At 46.1% G+C, this 22,238-nt stretch overlaps 1 protein-coding gene across 1 annotated transcript in view; it reads left to right on the forward strand.

The window, feature by feature from the left end:
• chn2 (chimerin 2) overlaps positions 1–22,238 on the forward strand; it is a 388,173-nt gene that overhangs the window by 214,255 nt on the left and 151,680 nt on the right. Inside the window, exon 5 of the mRNA XM_038797279.1 lies at positions 7,134–7,247. Within this exon, the coding sequence (XP_038653207.1) occupies positions 7,134–7,247 (114 nt within the window). The remainder of the gene's footprint in view (positions 1–7,133; positions 7,248–22,238) is intronic.

Below are 22,238 nucleotides of genomic sequence, written 5' to 3' on the forward strand. Positions count from 1 at the left end.
CCAGTACAAGATTTTCTAACATGAGGAAAAATCCTCTCTATGTCAACCCTGTCAAGACCCTTCAGGATCCTATATCTTTGAAAGTGAAACTTCTTTCAGATGAAGTTACAAAGACAGTTAGCTTTGCAAAGTAGGATGTAATAACCAGTATCACTGATGTGAGTTTGAGACTCCTTTTCCTTTCCTTTTCTTTTTTTAAAGTCATTCTGTTTCTATTCTTCTCATTGAAACCCTCTGTGCTTTAAGCACCCAACCTCTGTAGAGCTAGGAAGAGCCACAACTTTAGCTTTCCACGGATCAGGCACTCATTACGATATGCATATCACAGCTTTATTTTCAGCCGAGTAATAGGTTTGCATAATTTAATTTGTGTTGGTGCCACAAATTAATTGAAAGTACTGTTACTGTTCTTTTCAGTGAAACCATTTGTTTTTCTATAAATTTAGAATGAATGCTGCAACTTTGCTAACTCCACACTCGAGTGGATTTATAGGAACAAATGCGGTGTATCTGTATTTTACAAATATTCACATGGCCCACTCTGCATTGTGATTTGGAATTACACAGTGTGTACTATTATAGAACCATTGAAAGGTTACAGTGCAGAAAGTGGCCATGCAGCCCATCCTGTTTGTGCCATCCGAAAAAAAGAAAAAATAAACTACCTGCTTGTTTTAATCCCACTTTCCAGCACCTGGACTATAGATTTGTGGGTGACAGCACCTCCAATGGAGGTCCAGAGTCCTTTTAAATGAGTTGAGAATTTCAGCCTCAAACACCGACTTAGTCAGTGAATTCAAGCTGCCACCACCCTTTTGGTGAAAAAGATTTTCCTCGTGTCCCGTCTAACAATCACCTTAAATCTGTGCTGCCTGGTGTTTGGCCCTTCAGCTAAGGGAAACCAGTCTTTCCTGTCTGCAGTATCTAGGCCCCTCATAATTTTGTACACTTCAAATAGGTGACCCTTGAGCCACTTCTAGAACCTTAGTCTATCCAATCTCTCCTCATAGCTGCAATTTTCAAGTCCTGGCAACATTCTTGTAAATCTCCACTGCATTCTCTCCAGAGTAATTATGTCCTTCCTGTAATGTGGTGACCAGAACTATACACAAAATTCCAGCTGTGGCCTAACCAGCAGCGTATACAGTTACATCCTGCTTTTGTATTTAATACCTCGCCCAATAAAGGAAAGCCTACCATATGCTTTCTCGATCACTTTGTTCACCTGTCTTGCCACCTTCAAAGGCTGATGGATATGCAATCCAATATCTCATACTTCTCCCCCCCCCCCCTCAATATATTCACATTTATTGAGTAACCCGTTACTTTGTCTGCCCTTCCCAAATGCATTACCTCACTTTTGTAAATTGAATTCCATTTGTCACTACTCTGCCCACTCAACCAAACCGTTGATGTTGTTCTGGAGTTGCCAGCTATCCTTTTCACCATCAACTACATGGTCAATTTTGTGTCACCTACAAATTTCTGAATCTTATCTCTCATATTTAAGTCTCGCAGAATCACAGAAAATACATTGTATAAGAGGTCGTTCGGTCTATCGAGTGCAAGAATACATGAAAAACACCTGACCTACCTACCTACCTAATCCCATTTTCCAGCATTTGGCCCGTAGCCTTGAATGTTATGATGTGCCAAGTGCTCATCCAGGCACTTCTTAAAGGTTGTGATGCAACCTGTTTTTACCACTCTCCCAGGTAGTGAATTCCAGACCGTCACCACCCTCTCGGTAAAAATGTTTTTCCTCCCAGCCCCCCCAAGCTTCCTGCCCCTCACCTTCAACTTATGTCCCCTCACGACTGACCCTTCAACTAAGGGGAACAGCTGCTCCCTATCCACCATGTCCATGCCCCTCATAATCTTGTACACCCAATCAGGTTGCCATTTAGTCTTCTACCAACCCAACAACCCAAGCCTATCCAACCTCTCTTCATAACTTAAATATTCCATCCCAGGCATCATCCTCGTGAATCTCCTCTGCACCCCCCCCAAAGCAATCTCGTCCTTCCTATAATGTGGCGACCAGAATTGCACACAATATTCCAGCTGTAGCCTCACCAAAGTTCTATACAACTCCAACATGACATCCCTGCTTTTGTAATATATGCATCGATTGGTAAAGACAAGTGTCCCATATGCTTTTTTACCCATCCTATTAACCTGCCCTCCCACCTTCAGAGATCTATGGACAAACACACCATTGTCCCTTTGTTCCCTGGGACTTCCCAGTGTCATGCCATTCATTGAATAGTTTCTTGTCATATTCACCTTCCAATGTGCATCATCCCACATGTTTCAAGGTTAAATTCCATCTGCCACTTGTCTGCCTATTTGACCATCCCATCTATATCTTCCTGTAAACCAAGACACTCAACCTCACTGTTAACCACCCAAACAATCTTTGTGTCATCCACAAACTTTATAAGTCTCCCATGTGGAACCTTGTCAAAGGCTTTGCTAAAATCCATATAAACTACATCAACTCCACTACCCTCCACCTGGTCAGCTCAAAAAAATTCAATCAAATTTGTTAGGCATGACCTCCCCCTGACAAAGCTATGTCTTCTATCATTGGTCAAACCTTGCCTCTCAAAGTGGAGATGGATTTTCTCCTTCAGAATTTTCTCCAATAGTTTCCCTACCACTGACGTGAGACTGACTGGTCTATAGTACCTTGCTTATCTCTACAACCCTCATTAAATTGTGGAACCACATGGGCTGTTCTCAGTGCTGTGGCACCTCCCGAGAGGAATTAAATATTTATGTCAAAGTCCCTTCAATCCCTTCCCCTGCCTCCTGCACTTTTAAGCCTGCTCACTCACTCGTCACTCGCCCCCACACGTGCACCCCCCGCCACACGTGCCCCCCCGCCACACGTGCCCCCCCGCCACACGTGCCCCCCCGCCACACGTGCCCCCCCGCCACACGTGCCCCCCCCGCCACACGTGCCCCCCCCGCCACACGTGGACCCCTCCCACACGTGGACCCCTCCCACACGTGGACCCCCCCACACGTGCGACCCCCCCCACACGTGCGCCCCCCCACACGTGCACCCCCCCCACACGCGCACCCCCCACACATGCGCACCCCCCCCACACGCGCACCCCCCCCCACACGCGCACCCCCCCCACACGCGCACCCCCCCCACACGCGCACCCCCCCCACACGCGCACCCCCCCCACACGCGCACCCCCCACACGCGCACCCCCCCACACGCGCACCCCCCCACACGCGCACCCCCCCACACGCGCACCCCCCCACGCGCACCCCCACACACGCGCACCCCCACTGACTATTATCCTTTGTATTGCTGTCACTGAGCTCATTTTGGATCCAACCTGCCTCCTTCCCCTGTATCCAATGAGATCTCACTTCACTGACCAGTCTACCAAGTGGGACCTTGTCAAATACCTTGCCGAAATACATGCAGGCAACATACACTGCGCTACCCTAATCAATCCTCCATGTGACTTCCTCAAAAAATTCTATTATGTTAGTAAAACACAATATTCTCCTAACAGAACTATGTTGGCTGTCTGATCAATCTGTGCCTTTCTAAATGACAATTTTTCCTGATTCTCAGAACTGTTTCCAATAATTTGCCCACCACCAAAATCAGACTGACCGGCCTGTAGTTTTCTGGCCTATCCCTTGCACCCTTTTAAAATAATGTTAAAACATTTGCAGTCCTCAAATCCTCTGGGACCTCGCCTGTATCTACTGAGGATTGAATAATGATCCTTCAGAGCATCTGATATTTCCACCCTGGCAAATCAACCCACAACTTACAATGCATATCTCCGTGCGGTCCTTCCTTTTCCTTAGTTATTTTCTTGCTCTTAATGTATTGGTAAAACATCCTAGATTTTTCTTTGACTTTATCTGCCAATGTTTTTTCGCAGCCATTGTTTGCTTTCCTAACTTCCATTTTTACTTCATCCCTGTACTTTCTAGACTCCTTGGCTTTCTGCGGTATTGTCTTTTGTGACTGTCATAAGCTTTCTTTTTCAGCTGTTTCTTGGCCTGTTTACATCTGGATAACCAGGGCGCTTTCAGATTTGGCAGTACAACCCTTTTTCTTTGTGGGGACATATCTACATTGCGCCTGTGGACATTCACCTTTGAATGCCTCTTACTGATTTGACATAATCATTCCTTCTAATAGCTGTATCCAGCTCACGCTTGCCAGCTCATCTCTCAGCTTTGTAAAATTTGTCTTCTCCCAATTTAGAACATTTAACCCTGTTCCATCTTTGTCCTTTTCCGTAGTGATGCTAAGTCTAACAAATTATGGCCACTGTCTCCAAAATGGTCTCCCACTGCTACTTCATCTACTTGCCCAGCTTCATTTCCTAAGACTGTGATTCCAAATTCCCTAGAATTGTGCATGCTGGCTAAGAAACTTCTCTTGAATGCAATTCAAGAATTTTGCGCCGCCTTGTGTCCTTGACACTCTTCGTGTCCCAGTTGATATTAGGGTAATTGAAGTCCCAATGATTACTGCCCTAATGTTTTGCATTCAGAAATCTGCGAACGTCTTTGCTCTTCTAACTCCCTTCCACTATTTGAGGGTCTATTGTACAGGCCTAGCAGTGTGGCTACCACTTTTTATTTTTGAACTCCACCCATATGGCATAACTTGATGCTTTATTTTGTATATCATCCCTCCTCGAAGCTATAATTGATTCTTCAACCAATAATCTACACCCCCACCTTTTAAACCGCCTCCCGATCCTGCCTGAAAATGCTATACCCGGGAATATTGAGCTGCTGTATGTGCCCCTCCTTATGCCAAGTTTTCATTATGGCAATGATGTAATGCTGCTATGTGTTTATCTGTGCCCTCAGCTCATTGGCTTTATTTACTATACTCCTTGCATTAACATAAATACCGTTTAACACTGCTAAATTCCGGTACTGTACATTTTTAAACCTGCACTGTGTGTGTCTTTCAGTCACTAATTCTGTCACGTTCCTGCTCTGAATTTGCCAATCTAGTTTACCCACCCTGCCCTACAACACTCACAAATCCTCTTGAGAGGACATTCATTACAGTCTTATTCAGGTGCACACCACCAACTAATGCCTTCACTGGCATCCAAAGCAGAAAACATATTGGTAAGTGGGATTCCAGGGGACTCCTGCGCTACCTGCCTAGTTTTCTTAGGCTGCCTGGAAGTCACCTATTCCCTTTCCGCCTCCAGGCTCCTAAACTGCGGTGTGACCACCTGTCTGAATGTGCTATCCACGTAGCTCTCAGCCTTGTGGATGCAGCATAGTGTCTCTAGCCATATTTTGAGCTCCGAAACCCAGAGCTCAAAGTTCTGCAGTTGGTGACGCTTCCTGCACATGTGGTCATCTAGGACATCAGGAGGGTCCACAGCTTCCCACATATTACAAGACACACATTCCACATGACTGGGCTGTCCTGCAACAGCTTCAATTTACTTGCCTTATACTTTATTTTACTTTGCTTTACTCTTACCTGGGCTCAACTTAACTTTATTTCCCTTTTGTTTGTGCTTCTTGCTTAAATATAAGTAGCCCTTTTAAAATTGTCAGCTATTTGACGATCCTCCCTGGTAGCAGCTTTTTACCAACCAATAAACATTTTTTCTCATGTGATGTTAGGTGCTGATGGCCTGGCTTGGTGTTCACCTCTTACACTCTCCTCTAGGTGCTGCTGACTGCCTGTCCCAGAGTCCTCCGCTCACACTCTCATAGAATCATAGAATTTACAGTGCAGAAGTAGGCCATTCGGCCAATTGAGTCTGTACTGGCCCTTGGAAAGAACACCCTACTTAAGCCCATGCCTCCACCCTATCCCTTTGGACACTTGGGGGCAATTTAGCATGGCCAGTCCACCTAACCTAGACACTTGGGGGCAATTTAGCATGGCCAATCCACCTAACCTGCAAATCTTTGGACTGTGGGAGGAAATCGGAGCCCCTGAAGAAACCCACACAGACGAGGGAGAAAAGTGCAAATTCCACGCAGTCACCCGAGGCCAGAATTGAACCCGGCCCCTGGAGCTGTGAGGCAGCAGTGCTAACTACTGCCACCATGCTGCCCCTATCTATTTCGCTTTAGTATTTCACATAACCATCACTGAGGCTAGTAATTAGTTGACAATAAACCAAGTTTGAAGAATACCTTGTCGATTGTGCCTACTTACACAACAATCTTTGGTATAAATATGAGCAGTTATAGGCAGGGACTGTTGTAATTCGCTAACTATTTAAGAATTCTAAACAATTCTATATTTAGTTAATTACAGAAGAAGAGGTATCCTATCAATATGGTCCAAGATATAGATTATAGATCAATTATTTTTGTTGACAATGCTTTGCTGCGCTCTCTTTCGCCTGTTGGAAAATCAATAAAATTACAATCTGCAAAATTGATCTACATGGACTGAACAGCTACTTCCAAGTATACACAACTTTGTCATTTGTAGACGTGCTATGAAAATTTAATAAAGTTTAGTTTGTACTTATTGTAATAGTAGCCTTCGAAAAAAATCTCGAGGACAATTGTCTTCATGGAGAACTATTCAGCAATGTTCCTTCTAATTTTGCAAACATAATCACAAAGTGAATTGACTTGTATAATTACCAAGTTACCTGTGTCACCTTGACCTCATTACAAGGCAACCATTGGTTTATTGGTTTTGGTGACTTGGTTAACCCACTCAATTTGGAGATTTTATTGGCAAAGATTTTTGTGCACGCAGCATTGATCCAGCTACAAGAAACAGAATTTTGTATCAGCCTGCTTGGCTGTACCTCAACTTCTTTGCCATTTCTCTGAATTTTAAGAGTAAATTTGACATTTTTGTTTGAAGTAACCGTGATTTTATCATCAAAGTACTGTCGTTATACTGCCTGCCCGAGATCAACTTTAAATGTTGCTTGTTGTTTTTTGATTCTGATTTGAATTATATGTGCCCCTGGCCAAAAGCGCTTTTATAATAATCCTGTCACATTAAGGGGCAGGAGATAAATTGGAACTGTATATAATTTGGCTACAACACAGTCCTGCAGTCTGTAATGAAATCTTGACGGTAATCTTGCCAATAGTTTTTTTTAACTACCGTATGTGTATTCTCCTCTCAGGTTCCATGGGATGATATCTCGTGAGCAGGCTGATGACCTACTTGGTGGAGTTGAGGGAGCGTATCTCATCAGGGAGAGCCAACGTCAGCCTGGTAGCAACACATTGGCTCTGAGGTCAGCATGTGTTCCTTATGTCAATGAACTGAACAAATTATGTTGAACTTTCCTATTTTCTTAGAACAAAATTACAAATATTGTTTGTTATATTTTTGGGATTTTGTCATCTACAGTTTTAAAAAAAAACCCCAGAAAAATATTTATATGTTGGACTACTCCTCGAGGATGGGCTATAGCTCCCATAAATGCCAACTGTCTGTCTCGGTTTTGTGTGTTTTATCCCCTACCTGTCCTGTTCACATTTGCACATGTTTCGAAGGACACCTCTTGTACCACCATGACATGTGTCTTGTGGGAAAATCCAGACAGTAAATCCCATTAGAGGCACAAGATCACATGAAAATGAAAATGAAAATCGCTTATTGTCACGAGTAGGCTTCAATGAAGTTACTGTGAAAAGCCCCTAGTCGCCACATTCCGGCGCCTGTCCGGGGAGGCTGGTACGGGAATCGAACCGTGCTGCTGGCCTGCTTGGTCTGCTTTAAAAGCCAGCGATTTAGCCTTGTGAGCTAAACCAGCCCCTGTGGGGCTAAACCAACCAAACATGTGGACTGTGCACACAAAGTGTGTCATGCTTCTGCAATTTAAACTGAATTGCAGAATGCACAAACTTGTCAATCTATATCTTGATCAGTTTGAGGTCTCAAAGTCTTGTTCACCTTGTATAATTGAAGGTCGTGCAAAAACATGATAGACCTTTGACATTGACCCAATTTTGAGCAATTCCAAATCGATTAATAAGCTTAGGATTGTGCACCAAGGCTATAAAACATTCAACATGTGCTCATCTTGTGCTATTATTCCAGCTTGGATTTGTTGGCACTTGTATTCATTCCATTCACCTTGGTTATGCCAGTGTCTGACTGTTGTAACCTGCCTGCTTACCATTACCTGGGACTAATGGCAATCCCACAATCCTTTGGGAGTATGAGCTTCCCCAATGAGGGAGGCGGAGAAATCATTAGCAGATTCCCTGCACAAATAAAATTGGAACCGGCTAGAGAAGAGTGAGCAGCAAAGGAGTTGTTGCTGCTGTGTGTGTGTGTATATATATATATATATATATATATATATATATGAGATATAGACATAGATATCGATATGTTATTGTAAATAAATGTTATTCCTTTCTATGCTTCAACTCTTGCTGCATTCTTTGTGGCCCTCACAAAACTGGCGACGAGGGCTCAAGTGAATAGTTGTCTGCACTGCTGAAGCCACCTCCCTGGATTTTTGTTGGATACAGATTGGAAGTTGTTTTCTATTACACCATGCCTCTGTATGGACATTTGGATGTTTTTGACGCTGCGCTGGAAAGCTGGAACCAGTACGCACAACGGATGCGTTACTATTTCAGGGCAACCAACATCACCAAAAACGGGTTGAATGGCCTCCTTCTGCACTGTAAATTCTATGATTCCATGATAAGCCAATATCGCCCATTGCTTCTGCACGGATCCAGCGCTGGGCTTTGTTGCTCGCTGCCTACGAGTATTCTCTGGAGCACAAACCAGGAACCCAGATAGCGAATGCCGACTCACTCAATGGATCCTCTTGTGGGAACGCATGTGATTGTCCCGGAAAAATGTCAGGAGCTGATACTAAGAGACTTGTACAATGGGCATCCGGGTGTGACCAAAATTAAAATGTTGGCCTGGAGTTATGTCTGGTGGCCAGGCCTTGACACCGACATTGACAAGGTGGCCCAAAACTGTTCCATTTTCCAGGAGCATCATAAGTTTCCGCCGGCTGCGCCCCTACATCACTGGGAATGACCAGGGCGGCCTTGGGCGCGCTTGCATGCAGATTTCGCCGGCCCTTTTCAAGGATCCATGTTCCTTCTATTAATCGATGCCCAGTCTAAATGGTTAGAGGTGCATAAGATGGTAGGCACAACGTCCTGCGCAACAATCGAGAAGATGTGTTTGTCTTTCAGTACGCATGGCCTCCCCGAGGTGCTGGTCATGGACAATGGCACTCCGTTCACAAGTGGGGAGTTTGCGTGGTTCATGAAGATGAACAGCATTCGCCATATCCGCACCGCCCCATACCACCCGGCTTCAAATGGGTTGGTGGAGCGCACAGTGCAGACATTCAAACGAGGCCTAAAGAAGCAGTCTTCCAGATCGATGGACACAAGGCTGGCTCGGTTTTTTGTATTCATATCAGACCACCCCACATGCGGTGACTGGGGTAGCTTCCGCGGAACTTCGCACCCACCTTAGTATGGTTTTCCCGGACATTGGCGCAAACGTACGCCGCACACAAGAACAGCAGGGACATGGTTTTTCTCGGTATCGGCCGATTCGGCAGTTTGCGCCCGGTGACCCAGTGTTCATTTGGAATTTTGCTGGTGGTGCACAGTGGGTCCCTGGCGTTTATCGTTCACAAAACGGGCCCTATTTCTTAACAGGTGCAAGCCCAGGGTCGTCTCCAGTGCAAGCATGTAGACCACGCTCGGTCCAGAAGACTATCCCTTCCAAAGATTCCCTGCCCCCGGAGCTCACTTCTACAGCCACAGAGACTAGACACAGTGGAAAGTATTCCTCATAAACTTCCTCTGGTGCCGCACTTGAAGTCTGCGCAGGTCGTTGCAGAACCGCGTGGAGATAGAGACGCCAAGATGACGGAGGCAGCGGACTCCGACTCCGAGATGGAGACACAGGACGCCTCAGAGGGGGATTACTCGGGCCCACAGGCCGTGGATGTACAACCGTTACGCCGTTCATCACGGAAGCGCCATTCTCCGTCTCGTTACACACCGCCCGATCCAGCACCTCATACAAATGGTGTCCGGCCTGCGGCAAAACAAGTCCGACGCCCTCCTTCGCCAGGGTCTTAAGTGGATTCCTTGGACTTTGGGAGGGGGGAAGGGATGTTATAACCTGCCTGCTTACCACTGGCTGGGGACTAATGGCAATCCCACAATCCTTTGGGAGTATGAGCTTCCTCAATGAGGGTGGCGGAGAAATCATTAGAAGATTCCATGCATAAATAAAGCTGACCAGTTTGGAACCAGCTAGAGGAGAGTGAGCAGCAAAGTAGTTGTTGCTGCTGTTGTGTATATATATGTTATTGTAAATAAATGTTATTTCTTTCTATCCTTCAACTCGTGCTGGATTCTTTGTGGCCCTCACAAAACTGACATAAGGAAATAAACTAATAAATGTATTGGCCGTATTACTGGACAGGTATTGCAACATTCATATGTACAAATCGAACAATGCAAAGTTGTGAATTAAATTTGGTAAATTTGGCAGCATTTGACATCGCATCAATGATGGCGTTTTCATCAATGTTTCCATTTTATTGTAAACATCTAACTAGTTCAGTAGTATCTCTGCAGACTATTGTCCAAGCTGGGAGAGCTTTCCCATCAGACCATAAGGCGGTGCTCCTTCTTCTGGCATACAAGCAGAAACTCAAGTGGGAGAATCCAGCTAAGAAGGTCATGCAGTGCTGGTCCAAGGAAACAGAAGAGCTCTTATATCACTGCTTAGAGACAGTGGACTGATCCATATTTAAGAACTCCGCGACCAACTTAAATGAGTATGCCACCACCGTCACAGACTTGATTAGCAAATGTGTGGACGACTGCGTGACAAAGAAAGTAGTACGTACGTTCCCCAACCGGAAACCGTGGCTCAATCGCGAGATTGACTCCCTACTGAAGGACAGGTCTGAGGCGTTCAAGTCTAGACGACCCTGACCTATACAAGAAATCCAGGTACGACCTCCGCAAAACCATCCGAGATGCCAAGAGAAAATATCAAACCAAGCTAGAGTCGCAGACAGACTTTCTGCGATTGTGGCAAGGACTAAACAACATAACGGGCTACAAAGCGAAGCCGAGCAGTATATCCGGCAGCAGCGCACCCCTCCCCGATGAACCCAATGCATTCTATGCTCGGTTCGAGCAGGTAACCAACAATCCACTGTAGAGTACCCCAGCAGTCCATAACTCACCCATACCCACCATCTCAGCTTCCGAAGTCAGATCGGCCTTTCTGAAAGTGAACCCTCGGAAGGCTGCGGGCCCAGACAGGATCCCTGGTTGTGCACTCGGAGTCTGCGCAGACCAGCTGGCAGAGGTATTCGCGGACATCTTTAACCTGTCCTGACTCCGCTTCGAGGTCCCCACCTGCTTCAAGAAGACCACCATTATACGGGTGCCAAAGAAGAACCAGGCAACGTGCCTCAATGACTACTGTCCGGTGGCCCTGACTTCAGTCGTAATGAAGTGCTTCGAGAGGTTGATCATGAAGCGCATACTCCCAGAACACCTTGATCCACTGCAATTTGCATACCGTCGCAACCGGTCCACAGCAGACGCCATTTCCTGGCCCTACACTCATCCCTAGAGCATCTCGACAACTAGGACTCCGACATCAGACTCCTATTTATTGACTACAGCTCCGCCTTCAATACCATAATCCCAGTCAAGCTCATATCAAAGCTCCAAAGCCTAGGACTTGGCTCCCCATTCTGCAACTGGATCCTCGATTTTCTGATCCACAGACCACAATCAGTAAGAATGAACAACAACACCTCCTCCACAATAGTCCTCAATACCGGGGCCCTGTAAGGCTGCGTACTTAGCCCCCTACTCTACTTCCTGTACACACACGACTGCGTGGCAGAATTTGGTTCCAACTCCATCTACAAGTTTGCTGACGATACGACCACAGCGGGCCGGATCTTGAATAACAATGAGTCAGAATACAGCAGGGAGATAGAGAACCTAGTGGAGTGGTGTAACGACAACAATCACTCCCTCAATGCCAGCAAAACTAAAGAGCTGGTCATTGACTTCAGGACACAAGGTACTGTACACACCCTATCAGCATCAACGGGGGCGAGGTGGAGATGGTTAGCTGTTTCAAATTCCTAGTGGTGCACATCTCCAAAAATCTGTCCTGGTCCACCACGTCGACGCTACCATCAAGAAAGCACAACAGCGCCTATACTTCCTCAGGAAACAAAGGAAATTCGGCATGTCCACATTAACCCTTAGCAACCTTTACAGATGCACCATAGAAAGCATCCTATCTGGCTGCATCAGATGGTATGGCAACTGCTCGGCCCAGGACCGCAAGAAACTTCAGAGAGTCGTGAACACCGCCCAGTCCATCACACGAACCTGCCTCCCATCCATTGACTCCATTTACACCTCCCGCTGCCTGGGGAAAGCGGGCAGCATAATCAAAGACCCCTCCCACCCGGCTTACTCACTCTTCCAACTTCTTCCATTAGGCAGGAGATACAGAAGTCTGAGAACACGCACAAACGGACTCAAAAACAGCTTCTTCCCCGCTGTTACTAGACTCCTAAATGACCCTCTTGTGAACTGACCTCATTAACACTACACCCTGTATGCTTCATCCAATGCCGGTGTTTATATAGTTACATTGTATACCTTGTGTTGCCCTATTATGTATTTTCTTTTATTCCCTTTTCTTCCCATGTACTTATGGGATCTGTTGAGCTGCTCGCAGAAAAATACTTTTCACTGTACCTCGGTACACTTTACAATAAACAAATCCAATCCAATCCAATGACTACACCAGCAATAGTTTGACATAGTTGTATTCAAATGCCTGATTTCTCCATGACTGCTCCTTGATATGTCCTATCCAGGATGCGCTCATCAGCAGTGGAGGCACAGTGTTATATTATATAATAACCAAGACCGTGGAAATATACAGCCTTGACCTTTTGGACCCCAAGGAGCCTCCTGACTTCAAGTGAAACAAGGCCAAAGGACGCAACTGTTAATTACCAGCTACCATTCCCTGTCAACTGCAAAATCAGTACTCACCCATATTTAACACCACCTTATAATACTGGAGGAAATATTTTTTTTTCTTATATTTGTTCGTGGGATTTGGCTGTTACAGGGAAGGCCAGCGTAGATTGTGTCAGGAATCTGTATAGAGACAACAATAGACAGCATTCAAAAGGCCTCAATTGGTATGCGTCTCTCCCGATAACAAGGTTAGAACGGCAGTTTAGATAATAATCAAGTGTGAATGGTTTATGGAGGAGAAACATAAGAACTAGGAGCAGGAGTAGGCCATCTGGCCCCTCGAGCCTGCTCCACCATTCAATGAGATCATGGCTGATCTTTTGTGGACTAAGCTCCACTTTCCGGCCCGAACCCCATAACCCTTAATCCATTTATTCTTCAAAAAACTATCTATCTTTATCTTAAAAACATTCAATGAAGGAGCCTCTACTACTTCACAGGGCAAGGAATTCCATAGATTCACAACCCTTTGGGTGACGAAGTTCCTCCTAAACTCAGTCCTAAATCTACTTCCCTTATTTTGAGGCTATGCCCCCTAGTTCTGCTTTCACCTGCCAGTGGAAACAACCTGCCCGCATCTATCCTATCTATTCCCTTCATCATTTTATATGTTTCTATAAGATCCCCCCTCATCCTTCTAAATTCCAACGAGTACAGTCCCAGTCTACTCAACCTCTCCTCGTAATCCAACCCCTTCAGCTCTGGGATTAACCTAGTGAATCTCCGCTACACACCCTCCAGTGCCAGTACGTCCTTTCTCAAGTAAGGAGACCAAAACTGAACACAATACTCCAGGTGTGGCCTCACTAACACCTTATACAATTGCAGCATAACCTCCCGAGTCTTAAACTCCATCCCTCTAGCAATGAAGGACAAAATTCCATTTGCCTTCTTAATCACCTGTTGCACCTGTAAACCAACTTTCTGTGACTCATGCACTAGCACACATAGGTCTCTCTGCGCAGCAGCATGTTTTAATATTTTATCATTTAAATAGTAATCCCGTTTGCTGTTGTTCCTACCAAAATGGATAACCTCACATTTGTCAACATTGTATTCCATCTGCCGGACCTTAGCCCATTCACTTAACCTATCCAAATCCCTCTGCAGACTTCCAGTATCCTCTGCACTTTTCGCTTTACCACTCATCTTAGTGTCATCTGCAAACTTGGACACATTGCCCTTGGTCCCCAACTCCAAATCATCTATGTAGATTGTGAACAATTGTGGGCCCAACACGGATCCCTGAGGGACACCACTAGCTACTGATTGCCAACCAGAGAAACACCCATTAATCCCCACTCTTTGCTTTCTATTAATTAACCAATCCTCTATCCATGCTACTACTTTACCCTTAAGGCCATGCATCTTTATCTTATGCAGCAACCTTTTGTGTGGCACCTTGTCAAAGGCTTTCTGGAAATCCAGATATACCACATCCATTGGCTCCCCATTATCTACTGCACTGGTAATGTCCTCAAACAATTCCACTAAATTAGTTAGGCATGACCTGCCCTTTATGAACCCATGCTGCGTCTGCCCAATGGGACAATTTCTATCCAGATGCCTTGCTATTTCTTCCTTGATGATAGATTCCAGCATCTTCCCTGCTACCGAAGTTAAGCTCACACTAGGAAACTATTGCGGATACATTCTATAAACTCCTCAAGGTTGCCTTGACCGACCTGGTTAAACCAATCGACATGTAGATTATAATCCCCCATGATAACTGCTGTACCATTTCTACATGCATCAGTTATTTCTTTGTTTATTGCCTGCCCCACCATAACGTTACTATTTGGTGGCCGATAGACAACTCCTATCAGTGACTTTTTCGCCTTACTATTCCTGATTTCCAACAAATGGATTCAACCTTATCCTCCATAGCACCGATGTCATCCCTTACTATTGCCCGGATGTTATCCTTAAATAACAGAGCTACACCACCTCCCTTACCATCCACTCTGTCCTTCCGAATAGTTTGATACCCTTGGATATTTAACTCCCAGTCGTGACCATCCTTTAACCATGTTTCAGTAATAGCCACTAAATCATAGTCATTCACGATGATTTGTGCCATCAACTCGTTTACTTTATTCCGAATACTACGAGTATTCAGGTAAAGTACACTTATGTTGGGTTTTTTTTACCTCTGTTTTGAATCTTAACATCTCCAGTTTTATTCCTTTTACTGTTACTGGGCCTATTCACTGAGCTCCCCTCAGTCACTGTACCTTGTACTGTCGCCCTTTTTGATTTTTGACTATGGCTTCTCTGCCTTACACTTTCCCCTTACTTCCTTTTGCTTCTGTCCCTGTTTTACTACCTTCCAACCTTGTGCATCGGTTCCCATCCCCCTGCCACATTAGTTTAAACCCTCCCCAACAGCTCTAGCAAACACCCCACCTAGGACATCGGTTTCAGTCCTGCCCAGGTGCAGACCGTCTGGTTTGTACTGGTCCCATCTCCCCCAGAACCGGTCCCAATGCCCCAGGAATTTGAATCCCTCCCTCTTGCACCATCTCTCAAGCCACACATTCATCCTATCTATCCTGACATTCCTACTCTGACTAGCTCGTGCTACTGGTAGCAATCCTGAGATTACTACCTTTTGAGGTCCTACTTTTTAGTTTAACTCCCAACTCCCTGAATTCAGCTTGTAGGACCTCATTCCCGTGTTTTACCTATATTATTGTTGCCTATGTGCACCACGACAGCTGGCTGTTCACCCCCTCCCCCCCCCAGAATGTCCTGCAGACACTCCGAGACATCCTTGACCCTTGCACCAGGGAGGCAACATACCATCCTGGAGTCTTGATTGCGTCCACAGAACCGCCTGTCTATTCCCCTTACGATCGAGTCCCCTATCACTATAGCCCTGCCACTTTTCTTCCTACCCTGCTGTGCAGCAGAGCCAGCCACGGTGCCATGAACCTGGCTGCTGCTGCCTTCCCCTGGTGAGCCATCTCCCTCAACAGTATCCAAAGCGGTATATCTGTTTTGCAGGGAGATGACCACAGGGGACACCTGCATTGCCTTCCTACTCTTGCTCTGTCTTTTGGTCACCCATTTTCTATCTCCCTCAGTAACTTTCACCTGCGGTGTGACCAACTCGCTAAACGTGCTATCCACAATGTCCTCAGCATCGCAGATGCTCCAAAGTGAGTCCATCTGCAGCTCCAGAGCCGTCAAGCGGTCTAACATGAGCTGCAACTGAACACACTACTTGCACGTGAAAGAGCCAGGGAAAGTGGACGTGTCCCTGAGCTCCCACATCGCACACGAGGAGCATGACATGGGTCTGGGATCTCCTGCCATGTCTTGAACCTTAGGTACAACTACAATTTCAAAAAACGAAAGAAAAATAAATAATTAGACAATGAAAAGAAAAACTACCTACCAGTCACTTACCAGGGTTAGAAGCACCTCCTCCCCACTCAGCTTCGAATTCCTACCTAGCTTCAAATTCCCAAACTCACTCTTGGTTGTGCCTCACTCTGGCTGTGTCTTCTCTGGCTCACTGGGAGAATTCACCCAGGATCTCAGATGCTCCCTGGTTCTCTCCCTGCAGATTAAAAGTTACAGGCCAGAAGAAAGAGAGAGAACAAAACAGTAGAGCAAAAGCACCTTCTCCCACTCTGCACCGAATTACCTCACTGCACCAAATTACCAAGTTCCAAGTTCCCACTCTGGATGTGCGTCACTCCGACTGTGTCTTCTCGACTTGCACAAACCTTATAACAGATTATATATTATTGGGAAGGTCCATGAGATAGACATATGTTAATATATAGTCAAGGAAGTTGATGAGAGCAGACACCCGAATACACAGAAGGCATCATCAAAGAACAACAAAGGGATAATTGTCGAGACCCGCTGGGTCACTGTCTGTGTGGAGTCTGCACGTCCTCCCCGTGACTGCATGGGTTTCCTCCGGGTGCTCCGGTTTCCTCCCACAGTCCAAACACATGCAGGTTAGGTGGATTGGCCATGATAAATTGCCCTTAGTGACTAAAAAGGTTGGATGGGGTTATTGGGTTACGGGGATAGGGTGAAGGCTTAAGTGGGTCGGTGCAGACTCGATGGGCTGAATGGCCTCCTTCTGCACTGTATGTTCAATGTTCTTTGAGACTGTGAGAAGCCAGGCGAGGCAGTTACCATCTAGCAATCTCAGTGAGCGGACAGTCCAGTTTCCAGCCACCAAACCTGAAGACCAAGTTTTTAACAAACAAGCTTCTAAGTCTTAGAGCCAAGGCAGTGCAGAAAACATTCGTCACAGCAGTTTTAAAATATCTTCACTGGACTAGGAAAAGACAGTTCCCAGATTTGAGTATCATCCCTGTGTTGTGTGGTAACTATAGCTGGTTATTCAATTTGGATGCTGTTTGGGAAATTGGAAAGTCTTTAAAGATTTAGGGGGCGTAGAGATATTTTGTAACATGGGGTACGTTCTAAAGAAACGGTGTGTGTTCGGTAATTCATAACTTTTAATTGGGTGAGAGTAGAGTAGTCCTGGTTGTGTGTATTTGTCTTTCCTTTAGTTTAATAAATAGTCTTTAATAATTGTTACATGATGACTAGGCTATTTATTCTCACTGAGGTTATACTTGTCTCCACATACCAAAACAAAAATAAAACCATACATCCCCACGAACCGATGTTCCAAGTTGGGATACTCTCGCAGACAACATCAGTGTGCTTCGTGACAATTGGCTATCCCCAATTGATCTGGGGAAGGTAGCGGTGATTTGTCTTCTTGAACTGTTGCCGTCCATTGACAATGGAGATGATGAGGAACTTACAGATGATGGCGTTTCTGTGGTCCTTGTTATTCGAGGTGGTAGAGATCATGGGTTTGAAAGGTGCTTTTGAAGAAACTTTTGGGCATGTGGTTGCAGTGCATTTTGTAAATAGTGCATGTTGCTGCCACGGTGAGCTCATAGAGAAGGGAGTGAATATTTAAGATGCTGCATGGGGTGCCAGGCAAGTGGGATACTTAATTTTGGATAGTAAAAGGCGAAAGATTTATATGATCTGAAGAGAAACCAGAGTGTACTTTAATTTTGGATAGTGTTGAGCTTGTTTAGTGTTGCCTGGATGAGTACAGCTCCAACAAGTGGAGAATATTCCATAACACTCCTGACTTATGCTTTGCAGAATGGGGAAAGCTTTAGAGAGTCCGAAGGTGTGTTATTCACTGCAGAATATCCAGCTCCAAGCTTTTTCTCGTAGCCACAATATTTGAATGGCAGGTTCAGTTAAGTTTCTGGTCAATGGTGGCTCTCACAATGTTGATGATATATTCAGTGATAGTAATGCTGTTGAATGTCTAGAGGAGATGCTGAGACTCTCTACTGGAGACGGACATTACCTGGCACTTGTTTATCTCAAATGTTACTTGTCACTTATCAGTCTGGCCTGAACATTTTTGATAATTTTCTTTCTTTAAAAAAAAAATTTAGAGTAACCAATTAATTTTTTCTAACTAAGGGGAAATTTAGCGTGGCCAATTCACCTAGCCTGCACATCTTTGAGTTGCGGGGGCGAAGCCCACGCAAACAGGGGGAGAATGTGCAAACTCCACACTGACAGTGACACAGTACCGGGATTGAACCTGGGACCTCGGCGCCGTGAGGCAGCAGGGCTAACCCACTGCGCCACCGTGCTGCCCTCTCAACATTTTTGATAATTACATAACAATAAAATCGTTAAACAAATAAAAGCAACAGTACCCACAGCCCCCATAAACCCATTCCCCCTCCCTAACAGCTGACGGTGACCAGCTCTTTAAAGTACAAAATAAATAGCTGCCATCTTTTGTAGAACCCTTCAATAACTCTTCTCATGGTGTACTTGACTTTCTTGAGATGTAAACCCCCTTCTCGAGATGTAACCCCCTCCAGCGATGCTACATCCTCTGCCAGAATCCTCCCATAAATCCCCAAAGAACTCCCCTCCTCCATCCCCGCAAGTGACAACACCCTCTTCAACAATGATGATGGACACAATACCAGGAATGTGGGGAAAATCTTCCACGTGAAATTACGAACCTAAAGGTTTCTGACTGCGAAAACTCAAATTTCTCTGACAACTCCTCCAAACTTGCGAATCGCCCCTCCAAAACCAAATCACACAACCCTTCCACCGCCTTGTTCTTCCACCCTCTAAATTTGGCATCTAACCTCGCCGGCTCAAACACATAGTTCGCACAAATCAGCACCAACTTCGAGACTACCCCTAATTTCAAGTGCTGCCGAAATTGTCTTTGCCTGGTTACCTGAATACTTGCCTGGGGAGAAAGGAAGTGAGGCCGTCACCAATACCCACAGCCCTGACCCCCTACACAAACCTGATTCCATCTGCACACAAACTATCTCCTGATCCCCACACCAGGCCAACACATTCACCACCCAATAATAATCTATTAAATAGGCGGCGCCTGACTGCCGGACCCCCTGGAGAACAATTTTCCAAACCCTTGCCATCTTGCCCGCCCGGATGAAGGACGAAATCAATCTCTCTACACCCACAAAAAATGCTATTCGTAGGATAACCGGCAAACACTGGAATAGGAACAGACACCTCAGTAAAATATTCATCTTCACCGAACGAACGCGACTCGTCAAAGATAGAGGGAGGCTATCCTGCCTGTGTAAGTCGGCCTTAACCCAACTCACCTGGCTCGTAAAGTTCAACTTACGAAGCCAAACCCAATCCCGAGCTACTGGCACGCCTAAATACCAAAAATGAGCGTCCATTAAGCGAAACGGCAACACCCCCAGATTAGCTCCCTTGCCCAGCGGAGTGGTCAGAAAACACTCATTTTTCTCCAATTCAGTGTATATCCTGAAAACGCTCCAAACCGTTTCAACAGCACCTTTATGTCCCTCATTGTGGGGACCGGGTCCATGACATACAGAAGAAGACCATCAGCATACAGGCAGACCCCGTGCTCTACGCCCTCGCCCCCACCCCTGCTTCACTATCCCCCTCCACTTTTTCCGAGTTCCTCAAAGCGATGGCCAGAGGCTCAGTGGCCATTGTAAAAAGAAGGGGGACATAGGGCACTCTCTCATTCCCCTGTGTAGCTGAAAATGTCTCAAACTCGGGTTCATGTGCACACTAGCCCTAGGCGCCTTATATAGTAACTGGACCCATGCCACAAATGTGGGCCCTATCGCAAACCGTTCCAACACCGCAAACAAGTAGTCCCACTCTACCCTATCAAAAGCCTTATCTGCATCCAAAGCTACAATAACATTCTGTTCCCCCCCCCTTCCGAAGGGGATAGTGCCACATTTAGCAGCTGCCACACATTAGAGGACAAATGTCTACCTATTACGAACCCTGTCTCATCTTCCCCAACAACCTGAGGGAGACACTCCTCCAACCTCAGCACCAGTAATGAAATGAAAAAATGAAAATCGCTTATTGTCACGAGTAGGCTTCAATGAAGTTACTGTGAAAAGCCCCTAGTCGCCACATTCCGGCGCCTGTCCGGGGAGGCTGGTACGGGAATTGAACCGTGCTGCTGGCCTGCTTGGTCTGCTTTAAAAGCCAGCGATTTAGCTGAGTGAGCTAAACCAAGTACAACTTGAATAGAAGCAAAATGGATGCCTGCATCTTCGTCTCCAGAGCAGACCCCCGCGCTACTGAATCCTCAAACATTTCCACCAGCAATGGTATCAGCCGGTCAGCAAAGGTTTTATAAAATTCCAGCGGGAACCCATCCGGCCTCAGCGCCTAAACAGTCTGCATTTTTCCTATAGCTGTCTGAACCTCCTCCAGCCCTTCCTGATCCTCCTCCTCCAATGTAGGACACTCCAATCCCTCCAGAAATTCCACTGTATCCGACTCATCCTCAGGTGGCTCCAATTTATACAATTATGCCTCAAAGGCCCCAGTCACTTTGTCCAGCACAGACACTAATCCACCTCCTCTATCAGAAACATGAACGATTTCTCTGGAGGCAACTAGCTAGATCAGTTGGCCAGCCAAAAGACGATTGGCCTTCTCCCCATATTCATACATGACCCCCTTTGAGCGCCTTATCAGTGGACAACAAGTTTCTTCCTGCTGGCCATGAGCTCAGGGGAGGGATCCTCTGAATATTTGCCATCTACCCTCAAAATCCCATCCACCACGGTTGGCGTTCCAACGCACCTCCCGATGTACCTGTGCCTAATGCGAGATTATCTCTCCTCTCACCACCACCTTCAAGACCTCCCACAACCTCCCCATTCTTGTTAAACCCCACAAATTCGTCAATCACCCTAACCATCTTCACACAGGATTCCACATCCGCCAACAGCCCGACATCCAAACTCCATGCCAGCTGTTGAGCTGGCCCCTCTCCAACACCACATCCACTAAGTGTGGAGCATGATCCGAGATAACAATCGTGGAATATTCCACTTCCCTCAACAAAGACCTCCCATTATAAAGAAATCAATCCGCGAGTATAAATTATCCACCGGTGAAAAAAATTGAGAACTCCCTGCCCCCACCCCCCCGTATGTAAAAGCTGCCACAGATCTGCCATCCCCACATCCCTCATGAATACCGCCAGCATCTTTGCTTCCCCCGAAGGGATCAGCGACTTTGGCTTCGACTAATTCGAGACTTCCTCACCCAAAGATCAGTAGGTGCATGTTCGTGTCCCAAATGGCTGTCACCATCCTCTTCATGAGCATGACATCGTCCCAATTTGGAGTGTATACATTCGTTAAAACAAGTCAGCTATTTCCACCTCGAGGGATTTTAACCCCCCTCCCCCAAACTCCGGAACCCGGGGCGCACTCAAGGTGGCACCCATCCCATCCAATGGATGAGACATAGAACAACCCCAAATCACCGTCAGCAATCTATTCCTTCCCCCCCCCCATCCCAAACCCAACCACCCCCGCAACTTCCTTTTGAAACAACTCCTCTCTCCACTATCCCCATCCCCCCACCATTCAGACCATCAAACATCCCTCTCACATTCACTCCCGTTCACTAGCCAACTTTAGTTTACAAGCGAGGAAGCCCCCTCCCACAGGCGAACAACAAAGATATTACAAAACTCCCCCACACCCAAACAGTCCACATCGAGTACCAAAACGCCCCTGCCCCTCACTCCAACCCAGAAACCGCTAATCTCCCTTCCCCTCCCCGCCATCTATATATTCTCACCAACCCCT

This window comes from Scyliorhinus canicula, chromosome 5 (genome assembly GCF_902713615.1).
Source record: "Scyliorhinus canicula chromosome 5, sScyCan1.1, whole genome shotgun sequence".
NCBI classification, from domain to species: domain Eukaryota; kingdom Metazoa; phylum Chordata; class Chondrichthyes; order Carcharhiniformes; family Scyliorhinidae; genus Scyliorhinus; species Scyliorhinus canicula.